Source organism: Eleutherodactylus coqui, chromosome 2, assembly GCF_035609145.1.
Source record: "Eleutherodactylus coqui strain aEleCoq1 chromosome 2, aEleCoq1.hap1, whole genome shotgun sequence".
Classification (NCBI taxonomy): domain Eukaryota; kingdom Metazoa; phylum Chordata; class Amphibia; order Anura; family Eleutherodactylidae; genus Eleutherodactylus; species Eleutherodactylus coqui.
In genome coordinates, this window is record NC_089838.1 from 13932922 (window position 1) to 13957617 (window position 24696).

The 24696-nt window shown below is 42.5% G+C and overlaps 1 protein-coding gene across 1 annotated transcript; it reads right to left on the minus strand.

The window, feature by feature from the left end:
- Nucleotides 1-1219: 1219 nt before the first annotated feature.
- On the minus strand, nucleotides 1220-17035 carry LOC136611112 (platelet-derived growth factor receptor beta-like). Its single transcript, XM_066590387.1, has 5 exons — nucleotides 16487-17035; nucleotides 11233-11295; nucleotides 9549-9845; nucleotides 8510-8776; nucleotides 1220-1746 (listed from the first exon to the last, which is right to left on the minus strand). The coding sequence occupies exons 2-5, from the start codon at nucleotides 11258-11260 to the stop codon at nucleotides 1724-1726; spliced, it is 615 nt and encodes a 204-aa protein (XP_066446484.1). The 5' UTR covers nucleotides 11261-11295; nucleotides 16487-17035; the 3' UTR covers nucleotides 1220-1723.
- Nucleotides 17036-24696: the final 7661 nt, after the last annotated feature.

The following is a 24696-nucleotide window of genomic DNA, read 5'->3' on the forward strand; positions in this document are numbered from 1 at the left end:
ACTGGGGCCCTTTATCTAGTTATTTATTCCCTTAATATTTATATGGTCGATATATATATTTTAGAGTGATTTTTGGTAGGGATGCACCCATCTATAGATATATGGATGGGGTGATAGTCTATAAAGTATCTATTGATGTTTTAAATTGATATGTGTAGTTTTATGATATTATATATGGATATTATTGGTATTTTGAACATAATTTTATGATTGAATCATTTTATATATATATATACATTTTTAATGTAGTAGGAATGTATTGATAGTAATGGGATTTATGTGGGTAATAGTATGGTACATAAGAATTGAGGGATGGAGTTTTGTGTAAACGTATAACATTGATATGTATAGGAAGGATGAGAAGGTATATGCCAATTTGATTAATCTTTATAGTTTTAAATAGACTTTCCCTGTATATAAGCCATGATGGTTGCACTGAGATAGTTCCGTCGTACGTCGGAGGAATGCGTTCCATTACCATGGTAACGCACCCTCCAGACTAGTACTATACGGATGTATCCTGAGCGTGATGACGTCGGGACGGAGTGTGATCGTGTGGCTGTAATAGTCACGTGACCGGCACGTCCGCACGTCAGGTGGTTGAGAAAAATCTCCATAGAGGTAATCCGGAAGTAGTAATCGTGAAGCGGAAGGTCTCCATGCAACCCTCCGTTTGCCGGAAGTTACGAATCGGCGCTTCAGGCTACCACACAGAGGACATGCAGCGATGAATGGGTGGGTAAGGTTTATTATATGTATATAAGGATAAGAGATGTATATGTCACTTGAAAAAGTCGCTTTTATGCGACGAAACGCGTCAGGCATATTTGTTAATAAAAGTTAGTTTTTTGTTTTTGTAAATCCCAGGGACTTATCATTTTAGTTTAATGGGAATCATTCTGGAGCGCTGGATCTTTTTGTTTTTTGCTTATTTCATTTATATTCAGTCGCACCCTGTCACAGGGGTGTGACAGATCCCTGCTTGCTCCATTTGGCATTGGCTTCCTGATCATTTGATTGGTGAGAGGTGATTGCTGTACTCATACAACGTGTACCAGGACGTGGAGGTGTTAGGTGGAGGGCCCCTTTACAGCGGTCCATCCACCTACACCGGGTAAGTCCCCAGTTTTTTCTACTGTCTACATTTTTGAAATTGTACTCCAGTGGGTGGAGCGCCGTCCCTCATTGTTTTTTCATCTTCAATAAGTATGGTATGAGATACTTTATCAAATGCTTTATTAAAATCAAGATATACTATATCCACCGCATTTCCCTAATCAACCCAGTCAGTGATTCTGTCATAGAAGGAAATTAGATTAGTCTGGCATGACTGGTTTGTTACAAACTCATGCTGGCTCTGGTTAATTACTCCATTTTCATCCAAGTACTTGAATACATGCTGTTTAATAATTTGTTCAAAGATCTTTCCTGGTATAGAGGTCAGGCTCACAGGCCTGTAGTTTTCTGGATCCTCCTTCTTCTTTTTTTTAAAGATAGGGACAACATTTTCCAATCTTCTGGGACTTCTCCTGTTCTCCCGGAATTTTCAAACATTATGGCGAGTGGTTCAGCAATTACCCCCGCTGCTTCCTTAAGTTTTCTAGCATGCAATTCGTCTGGACCTTGAGACTTGAATTCATTTAAGTTAGCTAAGTGTTCCCTCACCATCTCTCTGCTTATAGATAGCCTGCATTTTTTTATTCCCTCTATAACACAGGTAAGATCAGTCGATGTTCCATCTACTTTCTGAAAAAAAAAAACAGACAAAATAGGAATTTAAAAGTTCAGCCTTCTCAACATCCTTCTTAACCAATTCACCATTTTCATCTTGTAAGCATCCAATAGCATCTTTCACTTTTCTTTTGCTTTTGAAATACCCCCAAAATCCTTTTTTATTGCCTTTGGCCTTTGTTGCAAGCCTCAATTCATTATCAGCTTTAGCTTTTCTGACTCTTGCCCTAAAGTTTCTGCAGACCGCATTATATTCTTCTTTAGATATTCCCCCTTAGTTTCTACTAGGTAGGCACATTCTTACAAAAGGTTGGTGATCTAATACATATGGAGATTTTAATAGTTTTGGAAACCGAAAAAATCCCATTACTACATGGCTTGATCTGAGCCATATAATGAGCGCTGATCAGTAAGATGGAGAGAAAGAAATGTTGAAAAGAAGAGTGGTGATTGTGAGGGATTCACTATTAAGAGGAACAGAGGCTGCTGTCTGCAGACCTGACACCTCACCAGAGGTGGGCTGTCATATAGGTACATAGTATGTTAGGCTAAAAAAACACAATTGTCCATCCAGTTCAGCCTGTTTCCACGCCCAACCCCCCCCCCCCCCCACCACCACCACCACCACCACCACCACACACACACACCACCACCCCCCTTGTTGATCCAAAGATAGGCAAAAAATCCCAGTGGGCAGAAGCCAATGTGCCCTCATTTTTGTGAAAATAATTCCTTCCCCACTCCATAATGGCAGTCAGAATAATCCCTGGATCAACATTTGAGAACAACAACCCCACTGGTTATTTAATGTCTATGTCCTGTAATATCATAGCGCTCTAGAAAGGCATCTAGTCCCCTTTTAAACTCCTATTGATTTTGACATCACCACGTCCTCAGGCAGAGAGTTCCCAGTTGCACTGCTCTTACAGTAAAGAACCCCCTTCTGTGTTGATGATTTCTAGACATAGCGAATGCCCTCTTGTTACCGTTGCAGTCCTGGGTATAAACAAATCATGGCAGAGATCCTTGTATTGTCCCCTCATGTATTTATATATAGATATTTGGTCGCCCCTTAACAATCTTTTTTCCAAGGTGACTAATTCTAATTTTGATAGCCTCTCTGAATATTCAAATCTTCCCATTCCGATAATTAATTTAGTCGCCTCAAGCACTGCAACATCTTTCCTGAGCACCGGAGTCCATAACTGTACGCAGTATTCCATGTGAGGCCTGACAAGTGCCGTATATAGTGGGAGGATAATGTTCTCGTCCCTTGCACCTATACCTCTTTTAACCCCTTAATGACATGGCCTATTTTGGCGTTGAGGACCAAGCGATTTTTTGGTATTTTTCCATCTCCATTTTTCAAAAGCCATAACTTTTTTATTTTTCCGTCGACGCGGCCGTATAAGGGCTCGTTTTTTGCGTGGCGATCTGTAGTTTTTATCGGTGCCACTTTTGGGTATATAGACAATATCGTAAATTTTTTATTTTTTTTTTTAATGATAACAGGGAGAGAAAACGCATCAATTCTGCCATAGATTTTTTTTTTTTTTTTTTACAGCGTTAATCATGCAGCATAAATGACACACTAAATTTTTTCTGCGGGTCGGTACGGTAACAACGATACCAAAATTGTTATATTTTTTTTAGGTTTTTACACTTTTTTGCAATAAAACCCCCTTTTTTTGGAAATCTTTTTTTTTTCTCTATAGCTGCATTCAAAGTCATGTAACTTTTTTATTTTTCTATGTACGGAGCTCTATGAGGGCTTATTTTTTGCGAGACGAGCTGTAGTTTTTATTGGTACCATTTTGGGAAATGTACGGCTTTTTTGATCACTTTTATTGCATTTTTTGTGAGGCAAAATGCTAAAAATTAGCATTTTGCCTCTGTTTTTTAGCGTTTTTTTTTACGCTTTTTGTCGTACAAAATAGAAAGCGTGTTCAACTTTTTGTACACGTCGTTACGGACGCGTCAATACCAAATATGTGGGGTTTTAGTTTTTTTTTCCCTTTTTTTATGCTAATATTAGAAAAAGCATAAAAAAAGGGGTTTTTTACATTTTTTTTTTACATTTTTCTTTTTTTTACACTTTTCTTTTCTTTTTTTTACACTATTTGAGTCCCTCTGAGGGACTTGCAGCACTATGCCTATGATCGCTGTCATAAGGCATGGCAAAGCTACTGCTCTGCCATGCCTTATCGCTTGTACAGCGATTATAGGCACAGGCAATACAGGACGCCGGTGTCTGGCGTCCTGTTGCCATGGTGACAGGCCGGGCTCTCGCGATAACATCGCGAGTTCCGGCCGGAGACACACAGGGATCGCGATCCCTCTGTGAACTCTTTCCCTGCCGCGATCTACTTAGATCGCGGCAGGGAAGGGGTTAACAGCGGCGGGCGCATCTCCGATGCCCCCCCGCTGTTGGAGCGGGACGCCGGCTGTGACTGACAGCCGGCTCCCGCTGCGGGATAGCGCGGGATCTTATGTGATCCCGCGCTATCTCCAGGACGTACCAGGTACGTCATGTTGCGGGAAGTACCAGGCTGCCATGACGTACCAGGTACGTCCAGGAGCGGGAAGGGGTTAATACACCCTAAGACTTTATTAGCTTTTGCAGCAGCTGACTGGCATTGGTTACTCCAGTTTAGTCTACAATCCACTAGTACCCCCAGGTCATTTTCCATATCACTTTTCCCTAGCTGTACCCCATTTAGTGTATATTGGTGACATCTGCTTCTCCTGCCCATGTGCATAACCTTACATTTATCAACATTGAACTTCATTTGCCATTTTTCTACTCAAGCCCCCAGCTTATCTAGGTCCATAGGCAGCCGTACATTGTCCTCCATTGTATTAATTATCTTGTATGACATCGTACCAAGCTGTCTTATTTTATATATCAGCCTATTATGCGGCACGGTGTCAAATGCTTTAGAAAAATCAAAACATAAGAAATCAATAGACTGTCCCAGGTCCGGCCTAGAGCTTACTTCATTGTAGAAGCTGATCAAATTGGTCTGACATGATCGACCCATCATAAATCCATGTTGATAAGGTGTGATACCGTTGTTTTTCTTGAGGTATTCCAGGATAGCATCTCTCAGAAACCCCTCGAATATTTTTACAAGTATTGAAATGAGACTTACCGGCCTGTAGTTACCAGGCTCTCTTTTTGACCCCTTTTTGGATATTGGAAAGGCATTGACAATGCGCCAATCCAGTAGTACAACCCCAGTCTCAATAGAGTCTCTAATTATTGGAAATTGCGGTCTGTCTATTACATCACTTAGATCCCTGGGTGTGTTCCACCTGGGCCTGGCGATTTGTTGATTTTAATCCTTTTTAGCTGGTTCTGCACTTCCTTCTGTGTTAGGCAGGTGATATTTAGTGGTGGGTTCGTTTTATCCCCCTTACATCCTCCTTTTTTTCCCTGTATTTTTTAGAAATTCCTCAATGCCTTCTTATTTTAGTAATTTAAACGCTTTCTTTTTTTTTTTTGCTTATAGCCCCCTTATAGTCTTGTTGAGCCATATTGGTTTGCTTTAATTCATAGTCCTTTTATTTTTGAAGGGTATATATTGCTCACATGAGCAAACATTGGTCAAAGCCAGGGATGAAAGCTGGAAGTGTGTTACTGCCATTTGTTGACACAGTCCTCCTGAGAAAGTGTTTCACTGCAATGTCTTCTAATGCAATGCCAAGTCGTCAAATATCTCAAGTCAATGTGATTCAACAGTTACTGCAAGTGAATGTAAATGTAAAGTCAAGTATCCTCTCTTGCTGAAAATAAAAAGTTGAACTGTTTTTATCAGCTACAGTCTGTTTACTGAAGTGTCTTCCCATCATCGATACACATGCACTGAGGTACTACACTTAATGCTCCAGGGACAAGGACTACGAATCACTACCTTACCCTTTCTGACTCCGCGGGTTATAAGAACTGCCTGACTTTACCACTGTGAGCAGCCAAGCTAGGCCATGTTTTACCTTCAAAGAGCAGAGCCACCATGACTACCATCTTGTTTCTCCACTGTCTTCCCCTCTAAGGTCCGTGCTCATTCGCCACACCTTACTGTTATTTTTGACCCAATTAATGTTGCCAAGAGTAATTCTGAGCTGATCAAATTTTGCTTTGCTAAAATTTAGTTTTTTTTGTCGCTCCCTGATAAGATTTCCTATTGAATAACAGCTGGAAATTAAATATATTGTGGTCACTATTTCCCAAGTGCCCCTCGACCTGTACCCCCATGATTTTGTCCAGTCTGTTGGTTAATAATAAGTCCAGAGTGGCTCTTCCTCTAGTTGGCTCCTGCACAAGTTGGGTAAGACAGTCATCTTGAATTGCTCTCAAGATCTTATTGCCCTTGTAAGATTTCCAGGTTTCATCTTCCCATATTATATCTGGATAAGTAAAGTCCCCCATAATAATTACTTCTTTCGGTTTACCACCTCCAATATGTCTTAGTAATAAGTTTTCAGTTTCTTCTGTTATTTTTGGTGGCCTTTAGGATTTTATTAGTCTTCCCTCCTTGTGTTTCCACCCATAGAGATTCTGTGTGTTCATCTCCTGCACCTATATCTTCTCATAGCCTCGAGATTAAACAGAGACACTGGCACACTGCAGTGATTTTTAGGGAAGGGCTTTAAATATAATCCCTAGCCTAAAAATCATCCTTAGCTGTAGTGTAAAAAAAAAAAAAAAAAAAAAAAAAAAATATATATATATATATATATATATATATATACTTGCCTGTCTGCCGCTGCCAGGGCTCAGGCGCGTCTAGCCGTCACTTGCTCTCCCTGCACTGCTCTGAAACTTTTCAGCAGGCGTGGATTAACAATAAAGGGAGAACAAACGGCGGCTGGACACGCCTGAGCCCCAACAGGGGCGGACAGGTGAGTATATATTTTTTACTACAGCTAGGGATGATTTTCAGGGAAGGGCTTATATGTAAAGCCCGTCCCAGAAAATCACTGCAGGGGTTACCGGCAGGCCATTGCTTTCAATGGGGCCACCAACAGCAGCTTGAAACCCAAGTTTTTGCTCTTAAATCATAGCAAACATTCAGGGGAGGGCCTGCTCTCAAGTCAGAAAGAATGTAAGCTGAGGCACTCTTAACCCACAGTGTCACTGTACTGCAATACTTTAGTATTGCAGTATATTATATTTTTGATGTTCACAGGCAAGCCTTAACCCTTTCCGATCCACTGTCTGATGTGTAAAGTCATTATGATTTAGGACTGTACAGCTCCGATGTTGAAAGACGTCCGTCAGAGTTCTCTTACTGTATATTGCCAGCCTCTCTGCTGTCGGAGCCTATCCAACGTGTCACCTCATGCAGTACTGGCTTTAGCCAGCATATAGCGTCATTGTATAACAGCAGAAAAAGAGTAAGCCCCCTAGGAAAACCAGGATACAAATTGGATTGGAAAGGGTTAATATTTTTAAATACATGGAAGCCCTGGGAGCCTTTACTAGGGAGAGGCATGGTCTAGGGTAATATAAGCCAGGTTCCCATTTCAAATAAGTGAGTAGGTTGCGCGATGTGTTGATGGTGAGTAGGCATATGCTATAAGGCATTCCATGAGGTAGACCAGCAGGTCATAGTGACTGTCAGTGACCACCAGAAGAGTGCTGCCTGTAGAGATAGAGAGAAAGTGCTGAGCCTGATATGGCCAAGTGAGATGCAGTATGGTCTTCTACCCAAGTGGCTGTGGTATTGGCAAATTTTATCTGTTTCCAGTAAAGAGTCATTCTGAACAAAAATTCTACCTCAGTCTTCTTATTACCAGACATCAAGAATGAAGGATACGGCAAATGTGACTTTATTAAATTTGCGTCCGGTAAAGGCGTGATCACATCAATCCAGATGCTCCGTTTTGAGCCTGTGATGCAGATCCTGCATGAAATGCTGGACAGAGAAGTCCTGTATGCAGGACTTTTTCATCTGGTAAACTTCCAGACAGGATAGAGGGCACCCAATGGACTGTCAATGGAGTTTGCTTGGCAGCATTCAGTTCCATCATACATCTGAACCATTTAGGCCAGGGGATTCCATATTCTGGCTCTCATAACAAAACAGGGATATGGAATCCCCAAGACAGATGTGAATGGGCCCTTACTCTGACCTCCTGATGATTCTTGCAGAGGCCCCAGATCTGGAAGCCATATACCTCCCTAGAGTGCTAGTGCACAAAACCTTCCATCCAGATTGGCAGCACTACATGAACCTTTGCTGAAAATCTTGGAACAAAAGCAGGATGGCAAAATCCATAGAGGAGTTTAAAAGGGGACTTGATGTCTTTCTGGAGAGGAAGGATATTATAGATTATAAATCTTAGGTTAATTGTTAATCCGGGTTTACAGGCAGGTAGGAACTATTAGGGGTTGATCCAGGGAACAGTCTGATTGCCATTAGGGAGTCGGGAAGGAATTTTTTCCCCAAAAGGGCTAATTGGCTTCTGCTCTTGGTGTTTTTTGCCTTCCTCTGGATCAACACAGGAGGATAGACAGGCTGGACTAGATGGACACTGTCTTCATTCGGCCTAACGAACTATGTTACGATGTTAGGATGGAGACCTATCACTAAACCATCCCTATTCCAACTATTGATTTTAGTATTTTTTGGCACTATGGTTTGGCACTACCTCCCTACCTCCTCAGCCCCATTAGCACATTTTCTAAATTACCTGAAGCCTTCTAATAAATGACAAAAACAAATATCTTCTATGCGGCTACATTTTCTGGAAACATAATACCGTTTTACTTTACCTGGTATGGTGTAGATATAAAATGGTCCCAAGTTAACTTCAATCCCATCCAGTAGAGCTTTACAATAACAGTTGGTTTCATCAAAATGCCCAGTGAACCCTTTCTGGTTGTCATAAGGATATGGAATGTCAACACCGGTAGTCTTCTCATGAAGAGTCACTATGGTGTTAGGGTTGGTCACACGGCAGGGAATTGTGGTTTCACTCCTCATGAGCACAAACAAGAACGTATCATGAGGTTTGATCGGCAAAAATACCATAGCAGGATCTTTGTGATAAAAAGAAAAGCAGATGTTATACAAGAAGCTATTCGACTTTGGGGTCATTCTTTCACCAAAGACAGCATGACTTATCTAACCTTTGGCGATCATCCATACTTGATTGTACATATGAAACAAACTGTCAACCATGCAATGCATATACAGAATGGGTCAACTGTCTGAGCAGGGAACTATCCTCTGTGATAACAACCTCTTTAAGTATTTGGATGATAGTAGGACTAAACTTACCCAACGCAATGCTCTATGTAATACAATATGAAAATGCAGTTCCACAGAGTTCGCACATTCTAGGGGGTCCTCCAGAACTGGAATCTTAGAAGAACCTTAGAAGTGGAGTAGGAAATCATGATGGTCCACTGGGACCCCACTGATCCAGAGACGTAGCCCTGGTGTCCAAAACTTTTGACAGCAGTGGTTCCACATGAACGCCACCACGCTATTCACTTTATTGAGAATGGCTGGACATAGCTGAGTGCAAGTGCTTCACATCCTCTAGCAGTCCCACTAAAGTGAATAGGATTGCTGGAGATTGCCAAGATCTTCAACTCAACTATTTCTGGCAGTTCTCATTGACGTAAATGGACAACCTCTTTGAGCCACTTCTGGCCATGTTCTTCTCTTGTACTGGTGGTATCTCACTGTTGGGCTCCACAATGATCCTGTTATATCTTCATATTTGAGTAATAGAATTTGCATATGCATTTAAGGAACGTTTTGAGAAATGTACTGTATGTGTATAAGGGATGTGAATACTCATACCGGGTACAAAGATGTAGATGGAGTTCAGCTCTGGTTTTTTGTAGTGATGTGAATCGTTGTACATACAGGTGTACAGTCCCGTGTTCTCCCCGGTCACATTCTGTAGGGTGAGTGTATTAGTGAACGTCTTGTCATTGTAATCCAGCACTGAATCAATGAGATAGTCATCATGCTTCCAAACAATGCTGGTTTCTGCTGAACAATTTATTGAAAAGGAGCTGAAGAGACTGAGGGTAATTTCAGATTGGCTCTCATTGATGTCCAGCGAAGAAGCCGTCCACGAGAGAATCAACAATCCTAGATAGAGAAAAGGAATCTATATTGGTATTCAATATATATGATCTATCTATCTATCTATCTATCTATCTATCTATCTATCTACCTCATATCTATCTATCTATCTGTCTATCTCATATCTATCTATCTATCTATCCATCTATCTCCTATCTATCTATCTATCTATCTGTCTGTTATATCTATCTGTCTGTTATATCTATCTACCTCATATCTATCTGTCTCATATCTATCTATCTCATATCTATCTATCTATCTATCTATCTATCTATCTAATATTTATCTATCTATCTATCTATCTATCTATCTATCTATCTATCTATCTCATATCTATCTATCTATCTAATATCTATCTATCTAATATCTATCTATCTATCTCATATCTATCTATCTATCTCATATCTATCTATCAATCTATCTCATATCTATCTCATATCTATCTATCTATCTCCTATCTATCTATCTATCTATCTCTCATATCTATCTATCTGTCTATCTCATATCTATCTATCTATCTATCTATCTATCTATCTATCCATCTATCTCATATCTATCTATCTATCTATCTATCTATCTGTTATATCTATCTGTCTGTTATATCTATCTATCTAATATCTATCTATCTATCTATCTATCTATCTATCTAATAACTATCTATCTATCTCATATCTATCTATCTATCTATCTCATATCTATCTATCTATCTCATATCTATCTATCTATCTATCTATCTAATATCTATCTATCTAATAACTATCTATCTATCTCATATCTATCTATCTATCTATCTCATATCTATCTATCTATCTATCTATCTCATATCTATCTATCTATCTATCTATCAATCTATCTCATATCTATCTCATATCTATCTATCCATCTATCTATCTCACATCTATCTATCTATCTCATATCTATCTATCTATCTATCTATCTCATATCTATCTATCTATCTATCTATCTATCTATCTATCTATCTCTCTATCTATCTATCTACCTCATATCTATCTATCTATCTCATATCTATCTATCTATCTCATATCTATCTATCTATCTATCTATCTATCTATCTCATATCTATCTATCTATCTATCTATCTCATATCTATCTATCTATCTCATATCTATCTATCCATCTATCTATCTATCTCATATCTATCTATCTATCTATCTATCTATCTCATATCTATCTATCTATCTATCTATCTCATATCTATCTATCTATCTATCTATCTATCTATCTCATATCTATCTATCTATCTATCTATCTAATCACAGCAGCCCTGTAAAATGACCGGCATGTTTATTATTACTAAATTACTGGAAAATATATGATTGGTTTTAGTCTTTGAGCGACGAATGCCACCTCTGACTGTAGTTGTATGTAATACCTGTAAATAGCTGTAGAGTCATCATCATCTATGGTTCTCGGCCAGGACTCCAGCTGTAGAATCCTGTACAGAAGGAAAATAACAACAGAACTTTAGCTGTAGAAGCAAAACAATCAGAAAAGTGCAATTTGTAAGCTGTGAAAACTGGATTTTAAAATATGGGTATCTACAAAGATAGCTTGAAAAAAGTCCTTGAAGTGCACTGAAACATGTACATCATGGGAGAATAAAAATGTGTATGCACTGCATACGTCTGAGTGTGCTGCACCTTTTATGGGGTATAGAAAGATAAATAGCTGATAAATAGGTTCCCCCCTGGCCTATAAGAGATTTCACCCCGTTACCAGAGTCTGAGAGGGGCGCATTATTGGGATGTGAGAAGCTGAATTATCGTATTGAAGAATTGCCACCACCTGGGCCATTCTGACCAGACTCTTAGGAAGTGTTGGGACCAGTGAATGAGGGCACACAAGGTGACCGGGCTCAGGATGCCCCCTACAGACCACCAGTAGAGAGGAGCGTCTGACCAGAATCTTAGGAAGTGTTGGGACCAGTGAATGAGGGCACACAAGGTGACCGGGCTCAGGACGCCCCCTACAGACCACTAGTAGAGAGGAGTGTCTGACCAGACTATTACAAGGTGTTGGGATCAGTTTATGTGTGAGGGCACACAAGGTGACCGGGCTGAGGATGCCCCTTACAGACCACCAGTAGAGAGAAGTGTCTGACCAGACTGTTAGGAGGTGTTGGGACCAGTGGATGTGTGAGGGCACACAAGGTGACCGGGCTCAGGACGCCCCCTACAGACCACCAGTAGAGAGGAGCGTCTGACCAGACTCTTAGGAGGTGTTGGGACCAGTGAATGAGGGCACACAAGGTGACCGGGCTCAGGACGCCCCATACAGACCACCAGTAGAGAGGAGTGTCTGAGCAGACTATTACAAGGTGTTGGGATCAGTGGATGCGTGAGGGCACACAAGGTGACCGGGCTCAGGACGCCCTCTACAGACCACCAGTAGAGAGAAGCATCTGACCAGACTGTTAGGAGGTGTTGGGACCAGTGGATGTGTGAGGGCACACAAGGTGACCGGGCTCAGGACGCCCCCTACAGACCACCAGTAGAGAGGAGCGTCTGACCAGACTCTTAGGAGGTGTCGGGACCAGTGAATGAGGGCACACAAGGTGACCGGGCTCAGGGCGCCCTCTACAGACCACCAGTAGAGAGGAGCATCTGACCAGACTGTTAGGGAATGTTGGGATCAGTGGATGTGTAAGGGCACACAATGTGACTGGGCTCAGGACGCCCCCTACAGACCACCAGTAGAGAGAAGCGTCTGACCAGACTGTTAGGAGGTGTTGGGACCAGTGGATGTGTGAGGGCACACAAGGTGACCGGGCTCAGGACGCCCCCTACAGACCAACAGTGGAGAGAAGCATCTGACAAAAATGAACAGCTCCAACTGTTTCATTGTCTGCCATCCAGAGACAGGTGGAGCCATTGTATCTCTGTGTCTGAACCATTTCCAGGCACTTGGTTGAAGGACATTTGGTCTCACGGCGCTCACACCTATCGTCACCTATCTGACACCTCAATTTGCAGTCGTGTTGTGAATGACGATGCTGGACTGCTATGGAATGGAACCTGGTTGACTTCAGTGATGGATCCAGGTTTAGTTTGGTTGCTAACAATGGCCATGTTCATATCTGGAGACCTTGGGGTGAGCACCTCAATCCTGCCTTTCCTAGTAGTGGTACGAGGAACAATGACAGCTCAGTGATATGTTCAGGACATTCTGCAGCCACATGTGTTCCTCTCATGGCGGCTTCCAAGAGGCCGCAGGATAATGCTTGGCCGCACACACAAGGGGGTCACAGGAATGCCTCCTCAATGAGCGTAGATTGTACATCAGTACTGTAGATATCTATCTTACTATAGTAAGACTATTAGAAAATCTAGATCGGTAGAATAGTCTGCTAGTGTAGAGTGATACAATCGATAGTCAGATATTTGATGGATTAGGTAATAGAACAATACTGTAGACAGATATTTAATAGGAAGATAGATAATTGGATATTCTGCAAATAGCATATAGGTCAATACTGTAGGTAGCTATACTATAGTAAGATAGATAGATGTGATATGGATAGATAATGAGATCCCTGGTGTGTTCCTCCTCACACAATGGTCTATTTCAATGTCTTTCCCACACAGCCCGCTCTGCACATAACTGCTCTTTCTCAGCATAATGATCCCTTTCGTTCTCTACAGAAATATTTGAGAAAGTGGAATGAAACATAAAGTTGTTAACGGGAGGAAAAAAAGAAGGAACCTAAGGACGTGTTTACAAAAACTGCATTGTGCTGCTGCTCTAGGGTTCCGTCAGGAAAAGGCACTTGTCTTCTCACCGCAGCAGGAGGCTACAATCTGGACCAACATTGTCTTTAGGACAGCGATGGAGATGGGGTGTGAACAATGCAGCCTGGGGATTTAGAAACATTTGGTTTTTCCTTTAGGTGAGATGCCTCATGTGTAGATGTCTCATCCGCAGATGCCTCATGTGCAGATGTCTGATGCTGCCTCATCTGTAGATGTCAGAAACGCTCTTTTCTCCTTAGGGAGAGCAACTATATACTATAAACTAAATGAGGAGACTCAAATGGCCACGCACGCTCCTCTGGGTAATATGCAAATAAGGGAGATGGAATAAATCCTCCACAGTGCCACCTATTGAAAGGCAGCATTCCTTCGAGTCAAAGTGGGACTTTTTATACAAGTCTTGTAACAAGTCAAATCTCCACGGTTCAGTTCAGTTCTCCATTTTCATTTGTGAGAGGGATAGCAAAAAGTCAGAAAATCCCTTTAAGTTCATGGAACATCCTCGATTTGGTACAACATAGGTAATAAAACCAACCCCTCTTTGGTCTTCTGCACCTTGTTAGTAAGCACCCACCACTGAGATCATCATGATTACCAATCAGGACAGCTATCTCCTTAAATTGCTGACTGCTCCCATCTTCACCCTCACTCTGTGCTGCATTCTCTCCCCTAGTGGGATATCGCCTCGCTCCTCAGACATTCCGGCATTTCTTTATACAAACACAGCGATTATTGCCAAAAACTTGTGAAATGCAATAATCTGCCTTTAAGGACAAATTGAAGTTTTCAAACAATCTGCGACATTAAGCTGGAGCGCGGCCATTCCTGCCTGCGTTACTTCACAGCCTTAGGAATGCAACATTTTTCTTGGGTTATACAATGTTGGTTTCTAAAGGGGTCAAAACATCATCCATCATCAGACAGATGAGAGTCCGCCACTTTTATGCATTGAAGTCATGACTGCTAGAATAGGTCTTGGGTCCGTTACTTAAGAGGTGATGGGTTATTTATTTAAGACAAATCCATATAGGTGTGATGTGGATATGTTGACCTGATGTGTATGAGTTAGGGTCTGCATAACAGGTCTACCAACTATTTAGCACTCATACTAGGTGAGAGCGTGGACAGGCATGCTGAGCCATAATCCCCTTACGCTGTAAATGTTAGAAGGGTATTCACATTTTGGCTTTTCATAGTCAAGATGGAAACCGCTGCTATGGTAAGCAGTCACCCGGCCAGAGCCTACGGAAGAATCAGAGCGCTTATTGCGGCGCTGTTTCTGTAGCTCCCATTCACTTCAATGAGAGCATACGGAAACAGCGCTGCACAAAGCGCTCAGCTCTTTCTGAACGATGATAGGAACAGGGCTTCCAAGTTTTTTTTTATCTTGGCCAAGAAAAGCCAAGATTAGAACATCCCCTTAAAGTAATGCTTTGGTCCCAGAACAAAATTCTGTCTAGTGACCAGAGGGCAAGTTAGTTGTTCTTCTCTTCTGTTGTCCCTCTGACTCATGGGTTCTGGGTCCTGTTTTTGGTCTTCCAAGATGGTAGACACAATCTTCCAACTAGGCTGACCTAATCCACACAGTGCATTGATAGTGTTAGACTACTGATGCACTACACCTGCTCTCTGATTGGCCAGCACTGCACACCTGACCACTACTGGACAATCAGAGAACAGCACACAGTGTGCGTTAGATAATTAGAAGATTGCAGCTGTGAAGAAAGTCGGTCGTGAAAAGCAGTCATGCAAGCATGGTCCTAAGTGGATCATTGTGGAATGTACCTAGCAAATGCCAACAAGGACCTGTGTGCCGCCAATGGAAATTGTGTGGATGTCCAGACAGTGCTGAAGATAGAGTGTGTCTTCAGCTTAGCTGGTGTGTTGCTTTCACCAACTATTGTTGAACGTGTGTGCCACCACCCAACTGCTATACTTGGTTAGTAAAGAACTGCTCTGTTGTTCCACAATGACATGGCACCATCTTTTTGGTGCCGAGCCACCCTGGAAAAGTCCAAGAAATCCTTAATATGGCAAGGATAATTTAGTAAGTTAGGTTTGCCCTCGGCAAATTTGGGTTGTTGGAGAACTGACTTGAGAGTGTCGGCCAAGTCCTCTGACCCATCCAAAGAACTTGCTCTAGTGTGGAAGAGAAAAGTGGGCGGAACAGCCCTGAATTGGTGCCTAGAGATTTTAGGTGGTTTGATGGCTGTGAGCACAAAATGCAGGTGAAGTTGAAATAAAGGTGCTGCCAACCAATTGGACGCCTTGCTGAGGATGGTGAGCGTGACGCATTGCTTGGAACAACTGTAAAAAGGCTGGTACGTGGCACAACCTTCCAATAAAGATACTCTTGATCTTGAAATTGATACATTTATTATATAAAGCACTAGTAAAGAAATGTGTTTCGAGGAGAAGGGCCTCTTCCTCAGACAAGTTGGGATATGGACAGTGCAAACTGTAGTTAAGGCATAGCTCATGCCTCTCTAACTATGCTCTGGCTTACATATTATGTATTATATACATACAGTATATGTGCCTAAGCAAATAAATAGACACTCGATTGGGGGGTACATACTTTAGGACCATGTTTCTACATAAAGTATATTACTAACTGTCCTATAAATGGCATTTACTACAGAGCCCCTTTAATTTTCTAATTCTATCTTCGCTCTATTTGATGTCTTGAAGATCCAAGGTACTAAACGTAACAAGACACCTTAGGAAACGTGCGCTTCTGATTTCTACTCACGCGACTCACTTTGCATTTCATTTCCACTCTGATAGAAGCAAACCGCTGTCAAGTCGTCCACTCTCTCATAAACAATAAAGTTTCCAACAATTTCTTTAAAGGCACACACACCAACTTCAACTTACCTTATAGAGTGTTTTTCTGGCTCCTTTAAATCTCTGCAGAAGACATTCAGATATTCCTTCCGGTTTTCTTTTTTTTCTGTCTTGTCTTATTTTTTTTTCCTCTCTGAGGTCTTGGAGTTAAATGCTGGAATGTCTTGCAAATTTTTCCATTAGATTCAATAAGAAAAGATCCGGGAAAGAAAAAAAATGGAAAAAAAGAACTTTGCCAAGCTGTTAACAGAGAATGTTTTGGAGAATGGATTAAGCAGCAGCAGAGCCCGACAGCATCTTAAAGTTCTGAAACTTTTGCAAAACTTTTTTTCCCCTCAGTAGTTTCTTTAAGAGAGTCAAAATAAAGGTTTTTGAGAGTCAATAAGTCGCAAAAAATTCTTGAAAATGTTGATGCTTCGAAGGCAGAAGGAAAAGTTAAAACAACAGAGAAGTCAGAAGTTGTCTGCGCTCAACTGGACTGTCTTACTCTTCTACTCCCCTTTTCTTTTTCGTGACTCTTTTTTTTTCTCGCTGCGTGCCTCCCCCTCCTCCTGCTCTCCCCTCGGTGTGAGGGTGACTGAGAGTCTGTTTTCAATTCTGCCTGATTTATCCTCGTCTTTTTTTCCTGGTCTCAGGATATGAGGGGATGTTTAGAAAATCCACAAGTGATGCCAGCTGCTGACTCATGAGTTCATTAAGGTCCGACTTGTATTAATTCTGACTTTACAAATTAATGGAGTCCTCTCCGTAGAGCTACCTTTGTAATACTTATATATGTCTGTGTAATTCATGATATAATTGTCAATCTCATTATGATTAATATAAAGGTATTGTCCACATTAGACAATCACATATTCTTAGAAGGTACTCTCCAAAATAAGCCGATTACAGGATGCGGCACTGCTGTGATCCCTTAGTGATCAACTGTAAGATATAGGGAAATCTGGGAGCAAGTGTTCAATTTCCTTGCAGTAGCCATTGAAATCAATGGATGGTCTATTCAGTATCAAGAAAAAGGAAGTGAACCCTTTGGCTAGATTTTTGCATTAATGGCTAATTCTATGTGGATTGTTATTTAGGTCAGCTTTCAGGGACTATACTATTAGTAGCCTATCTTCAAGATTGGTCTGCCATTCTGGATCTCCGCTGATTGAAGAGGGTGCTTAAGTGAATACTGTGGCCTCTACTCAAGCCTGTGATGTCATATACATTGGTCACATGCCCTGAGAGCAGCTCAGTCCCATTCAAGTGAATGGGCCCAAGCTGCAATACCAGGCACTGCCGCTACGAAATGTACAGCACTGTGCCTGGTATGGACTGAAATCACAGCAGTGTTCACATGATTGCTACTATCATTTTAATTAGATGGTCAATGGAATTCCTAAGCAGTGAACCCCCATGATTAACTATTGATGACCTATCCTGAGGATAGGTCATCAATAGTGCTTGAAAACCCATTGAAGTGAGAATTATAGACAAACACAATGTAACTAACCATGCACAGTTGTATCTTTCATATCATTTGATAAGCACACTGGATACTCACCACTTAGTGCAGGGAGAAAAAGTAAGTGAAACGTTGAATTTAATAATCTTTAGACTGCACTTTAGGAGCAATCAACTCTAAAAAAGTTTCTTGTAGCTGTAAGTAATATGTGTATGATAAGGAAGAATTTTGGGCCGTTTCTCCCTGCAAATGAGTTTCAGTTTATACATATTTCTGGGATGCCTTGTGTGCACAGCCCTCTTCAGGTCATGCCACAGCATCTGGATAGGGTTAAGGTCAGGACTAGAGATGAGCGAGTATACTTGCTAAGGCACATTACTCGAGCGAGTAGTGCCTTAGCCGAGTATCTTCCCGCTCATCTCTAAAGATTCGGGGGCCGGCGGGGGGCGGGGAGCGGCAGGGGAGAGCAGGGAGGAACGGAGGGGAGATCTTTCTCTCCATCTCTTCCCCCCCGCTCCCCGCCGCAACTCACCTGTCACCTGCGCCAGCTCCCGAATCTTTAGAGTCGAGTGGGGAGATACTCGGATAAGGCACTACTCGCTCGAGTAATGTGCCTTAGCAAGTATACTCGCTCATCTCTAGTCAGGACTAAACACCAAAACACACATTTTCTTGTTTAACCATTTTTTTTAGATGGTTTATCTTTGTGTTTTGGGTTATTGTCTTGTTATGTCACCCAATATCTTTTTAACTTGAAGTCATGGATGGCTGCCCTCACATTCTCCTGTACAATGTTTTATCCACCTTAGCATTAATGGTTTCCTCAACCATCACAAGGTGTTTAGGTCTCAAAGCAGCCCCAAACCTTGAAGCTTCCTTCACCACACTTCATGGTCGGATGAGGTTTTGGTGTTGGTGTGCAGCGCTTGTTTGCCCTCAAACATTCCGTTATGCATCTGTGCTAACCCCCACTTGTGTCTCATCTACCCATAGAATGTTTCCCAGAAGCACTGTGGACTATCCTGATGATTTTGGGAAAACTTGTGTCGGGTCACCATGTTTTTTCTGACAGCAGCAGAGGTTTTTCCAGTTTGTAGTCTTTTGTAGGTTTTTTGCAGTTACCTTTGGCTTCTTTCTCACCTATTTCCGGATTGCCCATCGTGAACTTGGAGTGATTTTTACAAGATGCCCAATCTTAAGGAGAGTAGAACAGTCCTGAATCTTCTCCATTTGCGGATAACTTGTCTAACCATAAATTGATGCTCCCCCAAGATCTGTAGCATTTTTTGTAGACTTTTCCCGTCCATGCATCTTTATAGCACATCTTCTGAGGTCTTTAAAAAGTTGTTTGCATTGAAGGACAGTTCACAATAGCCCGTCTTTTTTCAGAGAAATTTGTCAGTAACCAGGCTTTGTGTGCCTTTATGTCATGGACAAACACCTGTGAAACCTGTACTTCTATTATCTCCTTATTCAAAACACATTTTGCCAATAAGCCCTTGGAAAAAGCATTAACACAGGTTTACTTACTTTTTCTACCGGTACTGTGGGTGGATGTTTTCTTAATGTGGTCAGTAAAAGGCATGAATGGTACAACGATTTTTTACTAATAATCAGGGACTTTTGGTAGCCCTATCACTAGTGATGAGCGAGCATACTCGCTAAGGGCAATTGCAGGTTTGGCTGCTGGCGCGGGTGACAGGTGAGTTGCGGCAGGGAGCGGGAGGGGGGGGGCAGGGAGAGAGAGATCTGTATTGTGGGGAAAAGTCTTTCCCATGCAATGCGTGTTGAGTAGAGTTGGGGGCTCCGGATGCGAGGAGCTTCTCAGGTGTGCTTCATCTGTAGCGGCCCAGTACATGCTTTACTGGCCCCCTCCATAATGTCATACATGTAATGTCTTATGTAGTAGGCTCTGTGTATTCTGTTTTGTGTATTGCAGAGCTGCAGCATGTGGTGAGTTAATGTTTGCAAAGTATGAGCTGACTGCCTGTAAATGTAATAATTTCTATCCTGTCACGTGGTACGAGAAAAGGTATACAGTAACTAAGTGCTTGAGAGCGGAAAAGGTCTTCCATCTTGAGTTCCATTTAGTTTCCACCTAAAGTACAGAGACACATGGGAGCACCTTCAGCCCTCATGTGTTGAAGATGGAAAAGGAGGAGAGGTTTCCAGAGAATAAATTGTGAGTGAGCCCATGAAAGAGAGAGAGAGAAAGAGAGCGAGCAGTCAGGGAGTTGGACTTTCTCAAGGCTGAGCAGACCAACAAAGCAGACAGCCATGGCCATACTCTGCTGTCACCAGTCAGTGCCACTTGTATTGTTATTTTCACCAAGTACAGAGATTGGTGCTGCTTAAGTTCACCAATAAAGCTGAGTACAAAGCAACATCACGTGGGCCTATTAATTCACTCCATTAGCAAGCCATCTCACCCTGTGAGACACAACATCCGGCCTGTATGGTCCAATGAAATAAGGCCATACTGTCACGCAAATTGTATCTGAATACAAGGCTGGTGCTCCAATGAATGCCTCTTAATGGATGACTCTCAGGGCTATGACAGCAGACGACCCATTTCCACCATTTATATATAATCATATTACGTTCTCGGGAGGAGATAGCTTTTAAGGATACTTAGGCTGGGTTCACACAAGCGTGAGTATATTTGCGTATGCATGAGTGTCGCACATCCCTATTGACTTCTATGGGGACTTTTTGTGCGCAAATGGGCGGGAAAATAGAGCATGCTGCGGTTTCTTTTGCGTGACCCAAATGCGTAGGAAAAATACGTGCATGTGCATGAACCAATCAATGGGTTCTATTCATTGCATATTGCGTGCGAAAACACACCCATGTGAAGCCAGCCTTGGAGCTTAAACAGGCGAACGTATTTTGCAATTTTTTTGCACGTGTTGAAATCATGCCCGCAAAATGTGACAAACAAAACCCATTGATTTAAATGGGTTCGTTCTCATGAGCGTGTTTCTTGCATGTAGGACCTGCCCTATCTTCCTGCATTTTACACAGTAAGCTGCCATTGAAGTCTATGGCATGGAAAAAAAAGGCGAGGGAAGGTGAGACCTGGCGGTCAACACAGGGAAAAGAAGACCGCTGGCCCTTATTAGGCTCTAAATAGCCATTCAATTCCATGGACTTCTGTGCACGTGTGAACTGGCATTGTGAGCACAAAACTTACAGTCCTATGTGCAGACGAGCAAAAGAGCCTGATTATTGCCATCTCCAAACCTGCTTGGCCCTTGTCAGTCTGTAGTGGCCCAGCGGAAGACACACTGCTAAACTCCCTCCCACCTCTCTTCTCCGGCAGCTCCCATAGGCTCCCATAGGAGTCTATGAGAGCGAACACCATATTCCAGCCAGAAGATAGTTCCTGAACTATCTTTCCTGGCCGACGTAAAAGCGCCTGGCCGGCCAAGATAGCGCATACGAGTGCATTTCGGTGGGGCGTTTTTACATCGCGGTAATACGCCCATGTAAACTGATGCATTGTGAACCAATGTATCAGATGGGCGTGAAAGCACGGCCGATATACGATCATGTGAATAAAGCCGCACGAAAATTCTGCAGCAATTCCGCCCCATGAGAACCCGGCCTTACGGTAACTTTAGGCTGGATTCACACGCACATTTGTGCATGTAATATTTATGTGTGCATTACATTTCAATGGGTTCATTCACAAACACGTATTTTGCATGAACACTTGTGTGGTGCGAAAAAAAATACAACGTGCTCTATTTTCCGGCGCATTTGAACAATAAAGGATTTGGCCCTTTCAATGGCTAACAGCATTGGTGCTTATTTTTTTCGCATGCAGTTGTGCTCGACTTGCGCATGCAAAAAGGACAGTTAAATACAATGTTGCAAGCGCAAATACGCAATTTTCATTCCACAAAAATGCATGCAAATGGCCTTGTGTTAAGCCGACCTCCTGTGGGGAAATTCTCACCTGAATAATCGCTGGAAACAAGAATTTGGGCAATATTCGTACAAGCGGCCGCCAACAGGACCCAGAGAGATATAGGGGGGGGGGGGGGGGGCGCTGTTGATAAGATGGCTGTAGCTTGGATGACAAGTTCAGTAATTATGCAGCTTTAATTGTTAGCAGCTTTGAACAAGAGGAGCTTTGTTAAAGGGAAGATCTGTTCTGTACAGTAGAGTCCAGCGATTACAATGCTGACTCAGTGGCACATTGTTCGAGCGGCCGGGTGGCACAGAGGGTAATTTGTCCTTCATCTCTAAGCCTCAATAGATGTACACAACCACAATGAGTGAGATGAAGTCAAGTGATGAAGAGGAGTAATAGTAGATTTTATCATCAATTGTATTCTCACGAGCGGCACAGATTAATAACGGCTCAAACCAACCCCAGAATAGCGCCCATGTGCCGGCCGCGACAGTTACGTTGGTCGCATTGTTATTCAGATGTGCTAAATCAAGAACAAAGCAAACGACTGCTGAAAGCATATGAGAGTCTCATTTCCTTTTAGGAAACACCATCGAGACACGTCATCGGTCAAGTTATTTCTTTTATTGATTTTCTTTCAATTTTTCATTTTTTATGTGGCCTTTTTTAACATCTTAACCCCTTAAAATTTTTTGGGTAATGACAAAACCCCTTTAAGGATTGGGTATGAGATTTAAAAAAAAAAAAAAAGATGGCATACTCACCTGTCTTCAGTTACCCAGGGCATGTCTAAGTGGCAACTGCATCGCCGTCCGCCAATCAGAGACGGCAACATCATGTCCCGATCTCCTGGCTTCAGCATTCACATCCAGGGTGCCATAATGCCAAGAGTTTGGAACGCATTGCTTCTGATTGGCCACCTGACGCCTGCCAGACATCAACGCTAGGTGCTGTGGGCGTGGCTATGGGAGCCGCCCAGTTGTGCCTCATGGAGCTAAAGACAAGTGAATATGCCCAGCTGTTAAAACAGTAAATTTCGTAATGACAAATGAATTTTTGGTGATTTCTGTTTTTGATATCACAATCTATAGTTTAAAAAAAACCCTGAAGTCCTGCAGTTCTCACACTGATCATTTAACCTAATAATAGTCTGATTGAGCAGCGTTGGTTGAAATCTGTGATGATACATGTGCTTTGTTCACCTGCCATAAGGACACTCTCCACACGTTCTGCTAGAGATAATGCCATCATTTACATAGCATGACCATAGTGGCCCCAGTAGTAATAGTGACCCCCCCACAGCGGCCGCAGTACTAATAGTGACCCCATAGTGGCCCCAGTAGTAATAGTGACCCCAGTAGTAACAGTGACCCCCATAGTGGCCCCAATAATAATAGTGACCCCATAGTGGCCCCAGTTCTGATAGTGACCCTAGTAGTACCAGTAACACCAATAGTGGCCCCAATACTAATAGTGACCCCATAGTGGCCACAGTAGTAATAGTGACCCTATAGTGGCCACAGTAGTAATAGTGACCCTGTAGTGGCCTCAGTAGCAATAGTGACCCCCTCAGTGGCCACAGTAGTAATAGTGACCCCATGAAGGCTCCACTAGTAATAGTGACCCCATAGTGGCCACAGTAGTAATAGTGACCCCATAGTTAGTGACCCCAGTAGTAAAAGTGACCCTCATAGTGGCCCTATTACTAATAATGACCCCATAGTTGCCACAGTAGTAATAGTGACCCCCTTAGTGGCCACAGGAGTAATAGTGACCCCATAGTGGCCTCAGTAGTAATAGTGACCCCCTTAGTGGCCACAGGAGTAATAGTGACCCCATAGTGGCCCCAGTAGTAATAGTGGCCTCCTTAGTGGCCACAGTAGTAAGTGACCAGCATAGTGACTCCAATAGTAACAATGTCCCCCAGCGTTGCCCCAGTAGCAATAGTGACCCCCATAGTGGTCCCAGTAGTAAGAGTGTCCCCTATTTTGGACCTTGAACCGAGTAGTAAGAGAGACGCCTACCCTTTTGGCCTCTGGCCACGCAGCATCTTTCCACCCACCCTGCAGCTCCAATCCAGTGGTGGCAGCCGCTGCGTCTGTGCCCACTGACCTTTAACTTTGGTGTCTGCGCTGCATAAAGTACTGTGCGTGCAGACACCAAGGGGGAGAGGTCAATGGTCACAGACTGCACTGCGCCACTGGACAAGATCTGTGGGTGGGGTGAGTATAATACCTCTTAGGTTTGATGCACGATGGACAGGCCCCATAAAAAGAGGCAGTAGGCTGCATTCGGCCTGCGGGCCTTGTGTTTGAGATGTGTGGTCTAGAGCAAAGAAGGTTTCTACACCAACACAGAAGGGGGTTCCTTACTGTAACAGCAGTGAGACTGTGGAACTCTCTGGTTGAGGATGTGGTGATGGCAAACTCAAAAAAGAGTACAAGAGGATCCTGAACACCTTTCTTGAGTGTAATAATAATACATGTTATAGTCACTGATTACTTCAGAAGGGTCGGTGATCCGGGGAATATTCCGATTACCATATTGAAGTTGGGAAGGAATATTTTCTCTAAATTGCGGAAAATTAGCTTGTACCTCATGGGGTGTTTGCCTTCCTTTGGGGGTAACAGGCTGAACTAGATGGTCATATGTCTTTTATCAGCCTTAGCCACCATGTTACTATGTTATATACATGTACACATACCATACAGGTACAACATATATGTATATTACATACATTCTAAACACAGATTACACCCGTACAAATAAATGAGCAATATACTGATTCATACATTAAAAACACACGCGGATGTCTAGAAGATCCTCTCCTGCAAACCACATGGCACTGTGCTGGCTGCAGACACTCACCTCCCT

What these genes read in the sequence shown, in the direction of transcription:
- LOC136611112 (XM_066590387.1), bottom strand. Translation starts at nt 11,260, where the DNA reads ATGATGATGACTCTACAGCTATTTACAG. An exon ending in GACTCTACAGCTATTTACAG is followed by an intron (nt 9,846 to 11,232) that starts GTATTACATACA and finishes TTCTCTATCTAG; the next exon opens with GATTGTTGATTCTCTCGTGG. An exon ending in CATCTACATCTTTGTACCCG is followed by an intron (nt 8,777 to 9,548) that starts GTATGAGTATTC and finishes TTTATCACAAAG; the next exon opens with ATCCTGCTATGGTATTTTTG.